Here is a 15,601-nt window from a genome sequence, read left to right as displayed (position 1 = left end):
TATCGTAACAGACGGATTACTGCCAGACACCTGCTTCCTGCTATCAGCTTGGGCACAGGGTATGGCTTTCCACTCGGGACCTGCCCCTCCGGGAGGAGTCCTGGAAACTTTCCCCCTGTTCCATCGGCCCTTACCCCATCTCTAAAATCCTTAGCCCCTCTGCTGTTTATCTTCTGTTGCCCCGCACCCTCCGTATACATGCCACGTTTCATGTGTCTAGGATTAAACCTCTACCTCACAGCCCTTGGTCACCTGTCTCATCTTGTCCTGTCAAGTCCTACCAGCGTGTTGCCCTGTTTCCTGTGCTCTAGTTTTTGTTTTCTCCTAGTCTTCCCAGTTCTGACCATTCTGCCTGTCCTGATCCTGATCCTGCCTGCCATCATGTACCTGCTTGACTCTGATTTGGATTACGACTCTTTGCCTGCCTTGACTTACGTTTTGCCTGCCCCTTGTACTATAATAAACTGAAACGTTTGTGTCTGCATCTGCGTCTTAGACTGAGCCTCGATAGGTTCTCCTATGGGGACAGCCGAAGAACCCTTTTAAGTTCAACATGGCACCTAATAGTGTATCTGGTGACCTAACCAGAAAGATAGTGGCCCTGCAGCAACTCAGGTCAGAGGTGTTGACCCATGCTCTTTTGTTCTTTGAATTTGTAAATTGATATTTCTAAGTAAGATGTTAAGATGTTCCTGTTCGAATGCTTTTCTCTCTCTCTGTGTGTGTGTGTGTGTGTGTGTGTGTGTGTGTGTGTGTGTGTGTGTGTGTGTGTGTGTGTGTGTGTGTGTGTGTGTGTGTGTGTGTGTGTGTGTGTGTGTGTGTGTGTGTGTGTGTGTGTGTGTGTGTGTGTGTAACGTGCACTTCGAGGTCAACATAACATAGTAAGTGTACATTTCTGTGGGAGGGTGTGCTTGCTTTTGTACATTCGTGCATGTAGGGGGGAACAAACTTAATCCTTCCCTTTCCCCGCCAAACCTGACATTCATTCCTATTTGGGAGCATCTAGGGTTGTTCAGTCCCAGTCTATGTAAAAATAGACTGAAGTGAAGCCTACGGAGAACACTTGTTTACTCATTGTATGTGATGCTGGCTACCATCTGTTAGCGGGTATCTGCCCACCCATCATAGACACAGCCAGAGAGGGCCATGTGATCCTCAACAGGGTTTAAAAGCTTATGGTTCCAACAGAGACTGGTATACAATACAATCCCACATTGTCCCCTCATCTCAAGCCCACACTGCACCACTCTGGGTAAGTCTGCATGTTGTGTGTTTACATACAGAATCAATTTCTATGCAGGAAACAATTTAACTCTTTGGCTCTATTGCTTATAGGTGGTACACTATGTCAAATAATATGAATTACTATGCATTTTATAGATAACAGGGAATATTTACTTTGATTTTTCCATGGTACTCCACACACATTTACGCAGGTAAATTCTAGAGATGTCAGACACAGAAGAGGTTGACTATGAGTAAGTAAATGACCAGTTCATCAATTGAATCATCTGTATTCTGTCTACCAGTTGTTATTTATTTGTTGATCAATGCTTGTGAGTGATTCCATAATGGAACTGGATCATAACACAATTATTTTGATCTGTTATTCTTTCAGGGAGAAAGAACGTAAGTCATGGCATCAATTCAAATATTATCTTGGGGAAAAACGACATAACTAAATGCTGATATAACTAAATACTGTGAATTAAGACGTACTTTATGCAGTAAGGGCTCAGGTGCAGCTACAGGTATGTCAACGTTTCATCATGGGGGATAGTGAAAATCGTTTAGAATTTTATTTCATCCATTGCCAATACACTGTATATGATTTTTACAGAACGCTTAAGAATAATCTAGGCACAACTAATTGCTGATGTGAGTGTCTAAATACAGTTTAGTGTAAAATATACTTTATACTGATTTATTATTGTTTGTTTACGTAGTTGTCCATGCTGCTGCTGTGTTCATGTACTGCTTTCACATGTGGCTGGTACTGAACCTAATGATCTTCCTTCTCTGTGCATGTGGTCAGAAGGAGAGGAGGATATTGTTGGTATGTAATACAAACAATATCTTTCAGAACCAATGAATTTAGTAGGACATTATTGAATTGTCTGAATTAAAACTTTGAAGCAATTATTAGTTCTGCCACTTTGTTACCCTTTTTACACACCACAGCTTCCTCTACAGCGCTTGAGTCACCAAAAAAAGCAGAGTGCACTAAGCCCCTGGCATCTCCACTAGAGTGCACAAATTAGCCATGGGACTACTGTATAGCTACCGCTGTGGTATAAGCTTCTGCGCCATACAGACCACTTTTGTCTTTGGCCCTCAGGTCGACCATCCCAACCCCACTTCCCTTCCTTGCCTCTGTCTCCGCCTGCCCACTAAGCATGTTCCCTGGGGAATTGTTTTATTATGATTTTTTACTTGAAAGGTATGCTGGTGCCTGGGTTACCCATCACCTATCTCTATTTCTGTCCCGTCTTGTCGCCATGCTGTAGGGCTTCAGCGCGGCTGTCCCTGACTTCAACAAGCACATGTTTCATCCTCATGTGGAGTTCGAGTTGGTGTTATAGTGCTATGTGGGTCAGGTAGTCCAGAATAGGGGACCCTAGGGGAAAGACGCACAATGGGCCAAGATAGATATCTCGGGCCAAGATAGAACTCCTGGTGATGCGGTTCATGTTTCCCTCTAAGCGGAGCAACGGAGTCACTGTTACCGACTGCTGTGCTGTGACTGGCACCCGGACTGAGGAATGAATGGTGACCTTTGATATTCAGGCATGAAATCCACTGACGGCAACAGCGAGAGAGCTTTAGAGAGCTGTATCCCTCTACCTGGAGTGCTGCTCACATTGAGGACACCAATCCTCACGAGGGAATAAAAGTCAGCTGTGCGGTTACACTCAGTCAATTCACAGTGTGAGAAAAGGGGTTGACAAACTGGCAGAAATAATTACTTTGATTAACAGAAAATTAGACTGCTGTCTTTAATCACTACTTTGCCGTTCTAGTTAGTGCGTTGCTTATATTCCTACTCTGTATGCCCATGTATTGGCTTGAGAATGACTGCTCTGCTCTCACAATATGCGCTGGCTTTGCAACAGACGGAGGAGGAGGTTGCTGAGGAGAAGGAGGAGGTAGAATGGAGTACTGCATGTGCTCATGCATGCAAGCTAGCTAGCCTAGTAACACTGACAGTAGCAACTATACATACTGTATACACACGCACACACACACATTTCACCTGTTTGTATTGATCCTGACAGCATGGCTGTTTCAGTGAAATGTAATTCTGTATATTCTCAAGACGGAATAGGATAGTAGGGTTCAATGCTCTACATGGCTCTTGATATCAGGGCTCCCGGGTGACGCAGTGGTCTAAAGGCTGAGTATCAGTGCAAGAGGCGTCACTATAGTCCCTGGTTTGAATCCAAGCTGTATCACATCCAGCCGTGATTGGGAGTCCCAAGGGGCGGCGCTCAATTGGCCCAGCGTCGTCCGGGTTTGGCCCGGGGTAGGCCGTCATTGTAAATAAGAATTTGTTCCTAACTGACTTGCCTAGTTAAATAAAGGTGATATTTGAAAAACAAATTAGGTCAGGTTAAATTAAAGATAACAAAGTGAGCACTTTGCTCTATTTAATATTAAATCCCAAACTTTATTTAGAAAATGGAAGCTACAGTATTTGTTTTTTGAAAAACCACATTCTTGGTGGGAAAAAACATTACTGTTTGACATGCATGACGGGGCAAATTTGTTAGAAAAGCCTGTATGGATGAGGTACAACACAGCTAGCAGAGGAGAGATGTGAGCAGGGCCTGGGGTGGGGAGGGGTGATCAAGCAGGTCACAGACCCTTTTTCTAATCTGGCTTAGCACCGCTGTTCCCCTGGGCTTCCGTGGGTCTTATCATGGCTCAATTTCAGTCTCTGCTCTCGGCACCTTTTCACATCTGTCATAGTTGACATTGTATTGACCCTGGCTTCTTTTACCAGACGCCGAGGGGGAGCAAGAGGAAGGAGGTAGGTGAAGGCCTATCAATCAATACCGGGTTATGAAAGAATGTGTGAAAGTTACATTTGTGTGTGAAAGTTAAACATGGGCCAGTTTTGGAATGTTCTGTCAAGTACATTTAATTATGTCATTAACTGAGTTCTCCTTTTTCCCACTCGGGAAGAAGGTTGGGCAAAACCTAAACCAAAGTAAGATTCAAAATTAATTTGGATAATCTGAACTCAGTTTAGGAAATATTTCACATCCAAGAGAAAACTGTTGTGTTTTGTATCATCCTCAGACCAGCCTTCATGCCTCAGACCAGCATGGTGCCTCCCAAAATCCCAGATGGCGAGAAAGTGGACTTTGATGTCAGTTTGCCTCACTGTAGCTACACAAGTATACTGAATATAAGGACCTATACTGACCTGGAGTTGGATCAAGTTGCCCCTAACCACTGACAGATATTTTTTATCACCTAATGGTTAAGATTAAGATGGCGTTGTAGGGGTTATCTGATCCTAGATCTGTGGTTAAGTTCAACTTCTACCTCGAGCAACTGACCATGTCCTCCCTGCATGTCTTCTCACCATGTCCTCTGACCTCTCATCCTTGAACCTGTCCTGCCTGTAGGATATCCACCGCAAGCGTATGGAGAAGGACCTGACTGAGCTGCAGACGCTTATCGAGGCCCATTTTGAGAGTCGCAAGAAGGAAGAAGAGGAACTCATTAACCTCACTGATCGTATTGTGAGATACTGTTATATCATTCTGTGTTCAGATAGCCTACAGTTACATCATTCTGTGTTCAGATAGCCTACTGTTATATCATTCTGTGTTCAGATAGCCTACTGTTATATCATTCTGTGTTCAGACAGCCTAATGTTATATCATTCTGTGTTCAGATAGCCTACTGTTATATCATTCTGTGTTCAGATAGCCTACTGTTATATCATTCTGTGTTCAGACAGCCTACAGTTACATCATTCTGTGTTCAGACAGCCTACTGATACATCATTCTGTGTTCAGATAGCCTACTGTTATATCATTCTGTTTTCAGATAGCCTACTGTTATATCATTCTGTGTTCAGACAGCCTACTGATATATCATTCTGTGTTCAGATAGCCTACTGATACATCATTCTGTGTTCAGATAGCCTACTGTTATATCATTCTGTGTTCAGATAGCCTACTGTTATATCATTCTGTGTTCAGATAGCCTACTGTTATATCATTCTGTGTTCAGACAGCCTACAGTTATATCATTCTGTGTTCAGACAGCCTACAGTTATATCATTCTGTGTTCAGATAGACTACTGTTCTATCATTCTGTGTTCAGACAGCCTACTGATACATCATTCTGTGTTCAGATCTGAGCTCTGTCATTGCCTCACATACAGTTCTAGTCAAATACTTTTGGTGATGATACATGGATACATAAATAGGGATATCTGAGGTGGTGGTGAAAGTACCCAATTGTCATACTTGAGTAAAATTAAAGATACCTTAATAGAAAATGACTCAAGTAAAAGTCACGCAGTACAAAAACGAGTTGAGAAAAAATCTAAAAGTATTTGGTTTTTAATATACTTAAGTATCAAAAGTAAATGTAATTGCTAAAATGTACTTAAGTGTCAAAAGTAAAAGTATAAATCATTTCAAATTCCTTATATTAAGCAAAGCAGACGGTCCAACTCTCATACATAATTTACAAATGAAGCATTTGTTTAGTGAGCCCCCCAGATCAGAGGCAGAAGGGATGACCAGAGATGTTCTCTTGATAAGTGTGTGAATTAGACCATTTTCCTGTCCTGCTAAGCATTCAAAATGTAACAAGTACTTTTGGGTGTCAGGGAAAATGTATGGAGTAAAAAGTACATAATTTTCTTTAGGATTGTAGTGAAGTAAAAGTAGTCCAAATATTAATAGTACCCCTAAAACATTTGTTTTAAATAAATAAATATTAATAGTACAGATACTCCAAAAAACGACATAAGTAGTACTTTAAAGTATTTTTACTGAAGTACTTTACACCACTGGATATCTGTGCGATGGGGTTATAACTAATCTAATACTATGCCCTCTGTATCTCAGGAGAAGCGCAGGTCTGAGAGAGCAGAGCAAGTGAGGATCCGAACGGAGAAAGAAAAGGAGCGTCAGAACAGAATAAACGTGAGTGTCCCCATTGCAACACCAGGATCGCCAGTGGACAGCGTGAACACTGCACATTAGTAGAAGGTAGGACAACTGTGGCAACATTGCAGTTATTCTCTCATCTCCAGGAGGAAAAGGCAAGAAAGGAGGAAGAGGAATTTAAGAAGAAAGCAGAGGATGACGCCAAGAAAAAAAAGGTCCTCACCAACTTGCAGTTCAGCGGGTACAAGGTGACAGAAATCATCCAAAAAACACCCTTACAGCACCAGACTTTCTGAATTGTTACCATAGTCTAATTTATAGCTAATATCTGTACATCTCGTTATACTGTAACTACAGACAGAAAAGAAAGGTGGGCCGAAAAAGAAAACAGAGCGAGAGAAGAAGAGAGCGATCTTAAGTGAACGGCATAAGGAGCTGAATATTGACCATCTCAAAGAGGACAAACTAAGGCATGGTTGAGAAAAAGCTTTACACTGGCATGTAGTGATAATATACAGTACGAAAGGGGTATTATCCAATCCAATTATTAATAATGTTATACTCTCACCCTAACGAGATGAATGACTACTCTCTCATTATGCTACAGATATTCAGTTAACCACTGAGGAGCATTATTATAGGATTGTCCTCATTTCCGCAATTTTCCATTTTTTCCCACTCTCTCCCTCATATAGAGAGAAGGCTACTGAACTGTGGAAGTGGATACATCAACTTGAGGCAGAGAAATTTGATCTCCAGTACAAACACTCCCGGCAGAAATATGATGTAAGATTCTTTTCATTCTAGACTTTAGGCTACAGCATCAAACTGAAATGAAAAATTATATGTGCATATGATTCACATGAAAGTGAAAGTATAAGCGTGCTTTTAAAAATATTTTTTATAAACACCAGCCTTGCTAACTCCTCCTGTGACACGAGTAGAGATTTGATGTACTGCTTTCGTATAAATTAACATGCACAACACCACAAAACCTCGCCCTCTTTATAACTAGAGTTCATTCAAGATCTGGTAACTATATCTCAGTGGACATGACAGGGAGGCATAGACAAGTCAATTGGCTGTGATCCAAGAGAAATATCAAGACGTACGTTAGATGTTGATTATAGATCTTATTTATTAGGATCCCCATTAGCCGACGCCGACGGCGACACCTAGTCTTACTGGGGTCCGACACATAACGAAAAAGACAGTACAGACAACAACATAAAGACTTTACAATTGTCATGCCTTTAAAAACATTAACATGTAGTGTGTGTGTAGATGGTTGTGTTCACTGTCACACCTCTCATTTATACAGGTCACCGTACTCAGGAATCGAGTCAGCGATCATCAGAAAGTGTAAGTACAAAAGACATGACCTTAGATACCAGTGGCGGCGTGTGTCGTTTAACGTTAGGGAGGAGCATGGCCTTATTTCTATTCAAATCAAATCCAATTTTATTTGTCACATACACATGGTTAGCAGGTGTTAATGCGAGTGTAGCGAAATGCTTGTGCCTCTAGTTCCGACCATGCAGTAATATCTGACAAGTATATATATGCCATTTAGCAGACGCTTTTATCCAAAGCGACTTACAGTCATGTGTGCATACATTCTACGTATGGGTGGTCCCGGGGATAGAACCCACTACCCTGGCGTTACAAGCGCCATGCTCTACCAACTGAGCTACACAGGACCTGTAATCTAACAATTTCACAACAACTACCTTATACACACAAGTGTAAAAGAATTCAAAAGAATATGTCCATAAAAATATATATGGATGAGTGATGGCCGAACGGCATAGGCAAGATGCAGTAAATGGTATAGAGTACAGTATATACATTTGAGTTGAGTAGTGAAGGGTATGTAAACATTATATTAAGTGGCTTAATTTAAAGTGAGTAGTGATACATTTATTACGTCCATTTTTTTTTGTTATTAAAGTGGCTAGAGATGAGTCAGTATGTTGGCAGCAGCCACTCAATGTTAGTGGTGGCTGTTTAACAGTCTGATGGCCTTGAGATAAAAGCTGTTTTTCAGTCTCTCGGTCCCAGCTTTGATGCACCTGTACTGACCTCACCTTCTGGATGATAGTGGGGTGAACAGGCAGTGGCTCGGATGGTTGTTGTCCTTGATGATCTTTTTGGCCTTTCTGTGACATCGGGTGGTGTAGCTGTCTTGGAGAGCAGGTAGTTTGCCCCCGGTGATGCGTTGTGCAGACCTTACTATTACAGCATATTGGATGACTGTCGTACATATTCCATTCACCCAGCTCAATGTAACATTGGTAGGTTTAGGTTACTACATGATACTTCAATTTGCCCTATACCGATCATGAGGTTGCTACAACCTAGCCCACAAACAAACGTTTATAACAGGTTGAAAGACAAATTGCGGTCATCAAGGGGACAGATAGTGACACACACAATCCCGCCTTGCACAGTCTTGCATGCATCTAGCCCGCTGGGGAGTAATCCTTCATCTTAACAGTTGCAAAATGGACAACTAAAACAAGAGTTTCTAATGGACAAAGGTAGGTCCCCTCCCTGTTTCGTTCCATTTTACAGTGTACAGAAGCATTTTACAGTGTACTGAAGCATTTTACAGTGTACAGAAGCAGTTTGCCAGTTACATCAGAGGGCCCCGGGGCAATAAATGTATAAAACTGAAAGCTTACCTTGACTTGGAAGAGTTGCAGTGTTGGATAGCCTTAGCCAACTAGCTGACATAAATTGTATTACACTCTGTTTGAGTCAGGTTGTTGAGTCGGCTAAATTACCTGTATTAGCTAAGTAAGTGAAAGGTAAACTGCTTCTCCTTAATGTTTTTAGAAATTAATTCTCTCTCTTTAACTACTCACCACACTTTATTAACTGCAGCACTAGCTAATTGTAGCTTATGCTTTCAGCACTAGATTCATTCTCTGATACTTTGATTGGATGGACAACATGTCAGTTCATACTGCAAGAGCTCTGATAGGTTGGAGGACATCCTCCGGAAGTCATCATGATTACAATGTACGTCTATGGAAGGGGGTGAAAACCATGAGCCTTGTAGGTTTTGTATTGAAGTCAACATACCCAGAGGAGGACGGAAGCTAGTTGTCCTCCGTCTACACTATGGTGCTACCCTTGAGGGTGCTGTTGAGGATACTGTAGACCATTACAAAACAGTGTCTTTTAATTAGTTATTTGCTGACATTAATATATATAGTATAGTTTTCTCTTTAAATGATAACTTTCTTAATCTTTCACTCTATACATGTTCCTGAAATTCACTTAGTAGGATGGTCCTGCCCTTCCTCCTCTGAGGAGCCTCCACTTCTATATGCTTCTTAAACATACACAACACATTCCAAGAATCCTAATTTCCTCCTATATTTTCTATCTTGTCATTTCTTAATCGTATTTGTAATTTCTAAACTCTCGATACTATGCCTAGTTTCCTTCCAGTAGTGATAATACCCTGCTAAGACTGATAAGCCGTCCCAATGTAGAGGCTCACCTTGAGCCTAATCAGGTTTCTGCCCCCTCCTGTCTTTCCATCCCCTCCACCCTCCACCCTTCCTCCGCCTGTTGCCAGTTGTTTGAAGTGACTCTACGAACAGCTGCAGGCTGAGAGGAACTGAGTGGGGGCTGGCGTTGTTGCACACCCAGCCTGCCGGGATCCAGACAACAAAGGCCTGGGGGTTAATTAAAGAAAATGGTCTGAGAAGAGAGCAGCCAATAGGGCGCCTGAACAACCAAAACAACAAATGCAAACATGCACATCAACACACACGCACGCACGCACACACACACACGCACACACACACACACACACACACACACACACACACACACACACACACACACACACACACACACACACACACACACACACACACACACACACACACACACACACACACACACACACACACACACACACACACACACACACACACACACACTGGAATTGCAACAGCTGAAAGGCCCCAAATCTACCTGTGAGGTCACAACTAGTAATACGCTCCATAATACAATACAGGAGACTTAACACGGGTATTCAAAACATATCCTACCTTCAGATACCTCGTGTAGGATATCTGAAGGAACTATATTTGGGTCTGATCTGACCATTTTAAACTAGCCTGAGCATGTCAGTAAGTGTCCTAAGAAGGACATGAAACAGCTGTCATAAGGCTGCGGACCCCCACACTGTTGCTATTTTTAAATGGTTTCAGACCTGCACCAATTTGCCAGACTTAATCCCACTTCAATCTGGGTGTTAATCAATACTATCGATATTGTCTAAAACATCAGTGTGTAATGTAATATCTGGGGAGGTGAACCGAATGCTGAAATCACACGTTGTGGCATAGTACATGTGGCGATGTGGAGTAAGGGGCCGGCTGGTTGCCAGCATAAAGCAAAAAGATCACTCACCAGAGTAGCTACATAAAATGAGTACGCAGTTATTCTCAGTCGCAGAGTCAAGCTCTATGAATTTGCTTAATCCCTGTCTCATGACACATTGTTTTCAACAGCCTTTACTGGCTTCTCTCTAAAGGGGCATCACATTCAAACAACCACTGCCAGGGTATGGGGACATGATCTGCACCATGCTACACATGCCTGGGGGCTTACACACATAAAAAGCACTGAACATGGCTTCATGGCTTCATTCAAAGGTTCGAATGAAGGTAACATATTTCAGGAGGAGAAGGCACGGCAGGTACCGTTGATAATGCATAAGAAACGTGTGGATGCCTCCCCTTGTAAGCTGTTCCGCATGAGTGGTACACATATCTCGGGGATCAGACCACAACGGTTGTACTGACTCTTCATTCTAACTACTATACGACACATTACCCATGTTTGTATAGTATAGCAGTGTATCTGAGAAGGGTAAACCAATTGCCATAGGACAACAAAGCCAAACACTTGGTAAGATTGTTTGTTTTCTGAATTCTTTCTTTCCCTATTGGGTTTACCTATTGGTATTTTACTGGGTTTCCCACTCATACCTTGCAGTGCCAACCTCTCAAGCAATGTAATTAGGTGGCTTGAGTGTGGATTCACTTGGAGACATACTTGTCTTCTCGGGTGGTGGGTGGCCTGGTTGATATAACAGTGCTGACCTTGTCTCTTCTCAGTACCAAGGGGACCAGGAGCAAACGGGGCTTGAGGAAATAATGTTGCAGATCAGAATTGAGACCATAGGAGTCCATTCCATTCATACCACTTTGCCCGATGGACATCCTGGTACTCTACAGACAAGGAAGACTTGTGTGACATGTGGAATATTTTTCCGAAAAAAAAATATTTGGAATGAACTTATGTGGATTGTTATTTTTAGGGAAAAATGTATCATAATAAACCAACAAAAATATGTTTGCAAGTCTCTCTCCTCGCGTGTGATGAGCAACAGCATTAGATGACGAAGAAGGTAAGATGGTGACCTTGTGTTGCAATGGAGGAAACAAAATGTTGAACATTGTTATGGCAACTTTATCCATTTTGAATCTCTTATCCTTTCAGTAAGGACACGTAACCTCAATATTCTAAATATTCACCCTGACAAACTTATGACATAAAGTCAGGTTTAGAAATGAGGGTTAAGGTTAAAGTGGCAATTAGCAGTTGAAACAACAACAAAGGTTATTCCTGCCAATGTTTAATTTATAAGTCCAAAAACGGATGTAAGCAACAGCAGATTGGCTCTTTGAAGCGCCAATCAGCAGTTGAAACAATAACAAAGCATATTCTCTGCAACTGTTTCGGTAAAAGCTGAGGAATGGGGCTGGGGAAATATAACAACTCTCAAATTCATAGACAGAGCTATGGATGCAAGGCCTAGCCATCCATGATATCAACATTATAGTTTTAACTATGTTTTGAGGCTGTACAGTGTTTGTTTACATTTACTTCGTTTACAAACGTTGGAGTCATACAAGCTTATATTTTGCGTTCTAATGGGGCATGACAGTTGAACTAAGCTCAAATAAATGATTAAATTATAAGTCAACTGCTTATTGCCCCTTAAAGGGTGCTGTGAGGATTGGCAACTACACCTCCTCCACACTGACTTTTAACACAGGAGCCCCCCAGGCCTGTGTCCTCAGTCCTCTGCAGTACTCTCTGTACTCTCTTTCTTTGCACGACACCAACTCCATCATAAAGGTTACTGACGACACCATCTGATAGGCCTGATAACCAACAACGCAGAGTCAGCCTATAGAGAGGAGGTAAGTGAACTAGCATTGTAGTTTCATGAAAACAACCTCTCCCTCAACATCAGCAAAACAAAGGAGTTGACTGCAGGAAGCAGAGGAGGGAACATGCCCCGATCCACATCAAGTCACAAGTTTTAAGTCCCTCTGCCTCCACATCACTGAGGACTTGCCGTAGAACAACTCTTGTCAAGACGGCACAACAGCGTCTCTGCTTCCTAAGGCTGCTGAAAAAAGTAGGCATACCACCACCGGTTTCTCTCCAAATACTACCGCTGCACCATCAAGAGTGTCCTGACCGGTTGCATCGCTGCCTCGTACGGGAATTGCTCTGTCCCCGACCGCAAGGCCTTCCAGCGACGGCCCAGTGCATTACTGGTACCATGTTCCCACCCGTCCAGGACATCTACTCGGAACAGTGACTGAGGAAGGCGCGCAGCATCAAAGGACTCCACACACCCCAGCCACGAGCTGTAATCTCTCTTACTGTTTGGCAGATGGTAATGCAGCATGAGACCAACAGGCTCAGAGACAGTTTCTATCTACAAGCCATCAGACTGCTGAACACTTGAACTTGACTGACCAGCTGTTCTAATTTTCTGCACCATACCACAGATGCACACCTTCGACATAGACATGCACACACACACATACAGTGTGTGTGAAGGTATTCACACCCCTCGACTTTTCCTACATTTTGTTGTGTTACAGCCGGAATTTAAAATGGATTAACCCCATAGTGTCAAAGTGGAATTACGTTTTTTAGAAATGATTAAGAAATTAAAAGTTGAAATGTCTTGAGTCAATAAGTATTCAACCACTTTGTATTGGCAAGCCTAAATAAGTTCAGGAGTAAACATTTTCTTAAGTCACATAATACTTTGCATGGACTCACTCTGTGCAATAATAGTGTTTAACATGATCTTTGAATGACTACCTCATCTCTGTAATCCACACATGCAATTATCGGTAACGTCCCTCAGTTGAGCAGTGAATTTCAAACACAGATTCAACCACAAAGACCAGGTAGGTTTTCCAATGCCTCGCAAAGAAGTGATTCTACTAGTAGATGGGTAAAACAAATAAATAAAGCAGACATTGAATATACCGTAGAGCATGGTAACATTATTAATAACACTTTGGATGGTGTATCAATACACCTAGTCACTACAAAGATACAGGCGTCCTTCCTAACGCCGTTGTCGGACAGGAAGGAAAGCGCTCAGGGATTTTACCATGAGGCCAATGGTGACTTTAAAACAGTTACAGAGTTAAATGGCTGTGATAGGAGAAAACTGAGGATGGATGAAAAACATTGTAGTTACTCCATAATACTAACCTAATTGACAGAGTGAAAAGAAAGAAGCCTGTACAGAATACAAATATTTCAAAACACGCCTCCTGCTTGCAATAAGGCACTAAAGTAATACAGCAAATCAATTAACTTTTTTTCCCTGAATACAAAGTGTTAAGTTTGGGGCAAATCGAACACAACACATTACTTAGTACCACTCTCCATATTTTCGAGCATGGTGGTGGCAGCATCGTGTTATGGGTATGCTTGTAATCGTTAAGGACTGGAGAGTTTTTCAGGATGAAAAAAAATGGAATGGAGCTAAGCACAGGCAAAATCCCAGAGGTACAGTCTGCTTTCCACCTGACACTGGGAGATAAATTAACCTTTTAGCAGGACAATAACCTAAAACTCAAGGCTAAATCTACACGGGAGTTGCTTACCAAAAGACAGTGAATGTTCCTGAGCAGTTTTTACTTAAATCTACATGAAAGTCTATGGCAAGACCTGGTTGTGTAGTAATTATCAACAATCAATTTGACAGAACTTGGAGATGTTTGAAAATAATAATGGGCAAATGTTGCACAATATATGTGTGGAAAGCTCTTAGAGACTTACCCAGAAAGACTCACAGCTGCAATAACTGCCAAAGGTGCTTCTACAAAGTATTGACTCAGAGGTTGAATATAAATTCGATATTGTGGAAATGTCTAAAAACATGTTTTCACTTTGTCATTATGGGGAATTGTGTGTAGATGGGTGAGAAAAAAAAATATTCAATTAATTTTGAATTCAGGCTTTGAGACTACAAAATGTGGAATAAGTCAAGGGGTATGAATACTTTTTGAAGGCACTGTATACATTCATGGATTACACACACATCACAACTGCTGCTACCAGATTCTTATTATAATGCTCAGTTTATAGACTACCCCCCATCCCCCCTTCCCCAATATACATGTAAATATTGGACTATAAATGGTGCATTCCTGTGTTAAACTTATGCCAAAATGTTTACGTTTACTTTATGTTCATATTCTTATCTTTTAAATCAAATCAAATCAAATTGTATTGGTCGCATACACATGGTTAGCAGATGTTAATGCGAGTGTAGCGAAATGCTTGTGCTTCTAGTTTCGACCGTGCAGTAATATCTAACAGGTAATATCTAACAGGTAACAATTTCACAACAACTACCTTATACACACAAGTGTAAAGGAATGAATAAGAATATGTACATAAAATATATGGATGAGCGATGGCCGAACGGCATAGGCAAGATGCAGTAAATGGTATAGAGTACAGTATATACATATGAGATGAGTAATGTAGGGTATGTAAACATTATATAAAGTGACCTGTGATAAACTTATTACATCCATTTTTTTATTATTAATAAGTGGCTAGAGATTTGAGTCAGTATGTTGGCAGCAGCCACTCAATGTTAGTGATGGCTGTTTAACAGTCTGATGGCCTTAAGATAGAAGCTGTTTTTCAGTCTCTCGGTCCCAGCTTTGATGCACCTGTACTGACCTCGCCTTCTGGATGGTAGCGGTGTGAACAGACAGTGGCTCGGGTGGTTGTTGTCCTTGATGATCTTTTTGGCCTTCCTGTGACATCGGGTGGTGTAGGTGTCCTGGAGGGCGGGTAGTTTGTTCCCGGTGATGCGTTGTGCAGGCCTCACTACCCTCTGGAGAGCCTTATGGTTGTGGGCGGAGCAGTTGCCGTACCAGGCGGCGATACAGCCCGACAGGATACTCTTGATTGTGCATCTGTAAAAGTTTGTGAGTGTTTTTGGTGAGAAGCCAAATTTCTTCAGCATCCTGAGGTTGAAGAGGTACTGTTGTGCCTTCTTCACCACGCTGTCTGTGTGGGTGGACCATTTCAGTTTGTCTGTGATGTGTACGCCGACGAACTTAAAACTTTCCACCGTCTCCACTACTGTCCCA

General features: G+C 41.9%; 1 protein-coding gene across 2 annotated transcripts; it reads left to right on the top strand.

Annotated features, from left to right (window-relative positions):
* Nucleotides 1–1,177: 1,177 nt before the first annotated feature.
* tnnt2b (troponin T type 2b (cardiac)) lies at nucleotides 1,178–11,526 on the top strand. 2 transcript variants are annotated; one of them, XM_046343053.1, is made up of 13 exons: nucleotides 1,178–1,252; nucleotides 1,437–1,478; nucleotides 1,619–1,629; nucleotides 4,004–4,030; nucleotides 4,186–4,210; nucleotides 4,303–4,372; nucleotides 4,635–4,751; nucleotides 6,096–6,173; nucleotides 6,284–6,385; nucleotides 6,495–6,607; nucleotides 6,833–6,923; nucleotides 7,459–7,499; nucleotides 11,282–11,526. In XM_046343053.1, exons 2-13 carry the CDS (start codon nucleotides 1,450–1,452, stop codon nucleotides 11,319–11,321), a joined length of 744 nt encoding a protein of 247 aa, XP_046199009.1. In that variant the 5' UTR covers nucleotides 1,178–1,252; nucleotides 1,437–1,449; the 3' UTR covers nucleotides 11,322–11,526. The 2 variants fall into 2 exon arrangements, with proteins under 2 accessions (XP_046199009.1, XP_046199010.1); XM_046343054.1 differs by having other exon boundaries at nucleotides 1,192–1,252; nucleotides 4,004–4,027.
* Nucleotides 11,527–15,601: the final 4,075 nt, after the last annotated feature.

The sequence above is a fragment of the Oncorhynchus gorbuscha genome, linkage group LG03, assembly GCF_021184085.1.
Source record: "Oncorhynchus gorbuscha isolate QuinsamMale2020 ecotype Even-year linkage group LG03, OgorEven_v1.0, whole genome shotgun sequence".
Taxonomy (NCBI): domain Eukaryota; kingdom Metazoa; phylum Chordata; class Actinopteri; order Salmoniformes; family Salmonidae; genus Oncorhynchus; species Oncorhynchus gorbuscha.
Note: the sequence above shows the minus strand (reverse complement) of the source record. Positions and strands in the feature narration are given on the sequence as shown.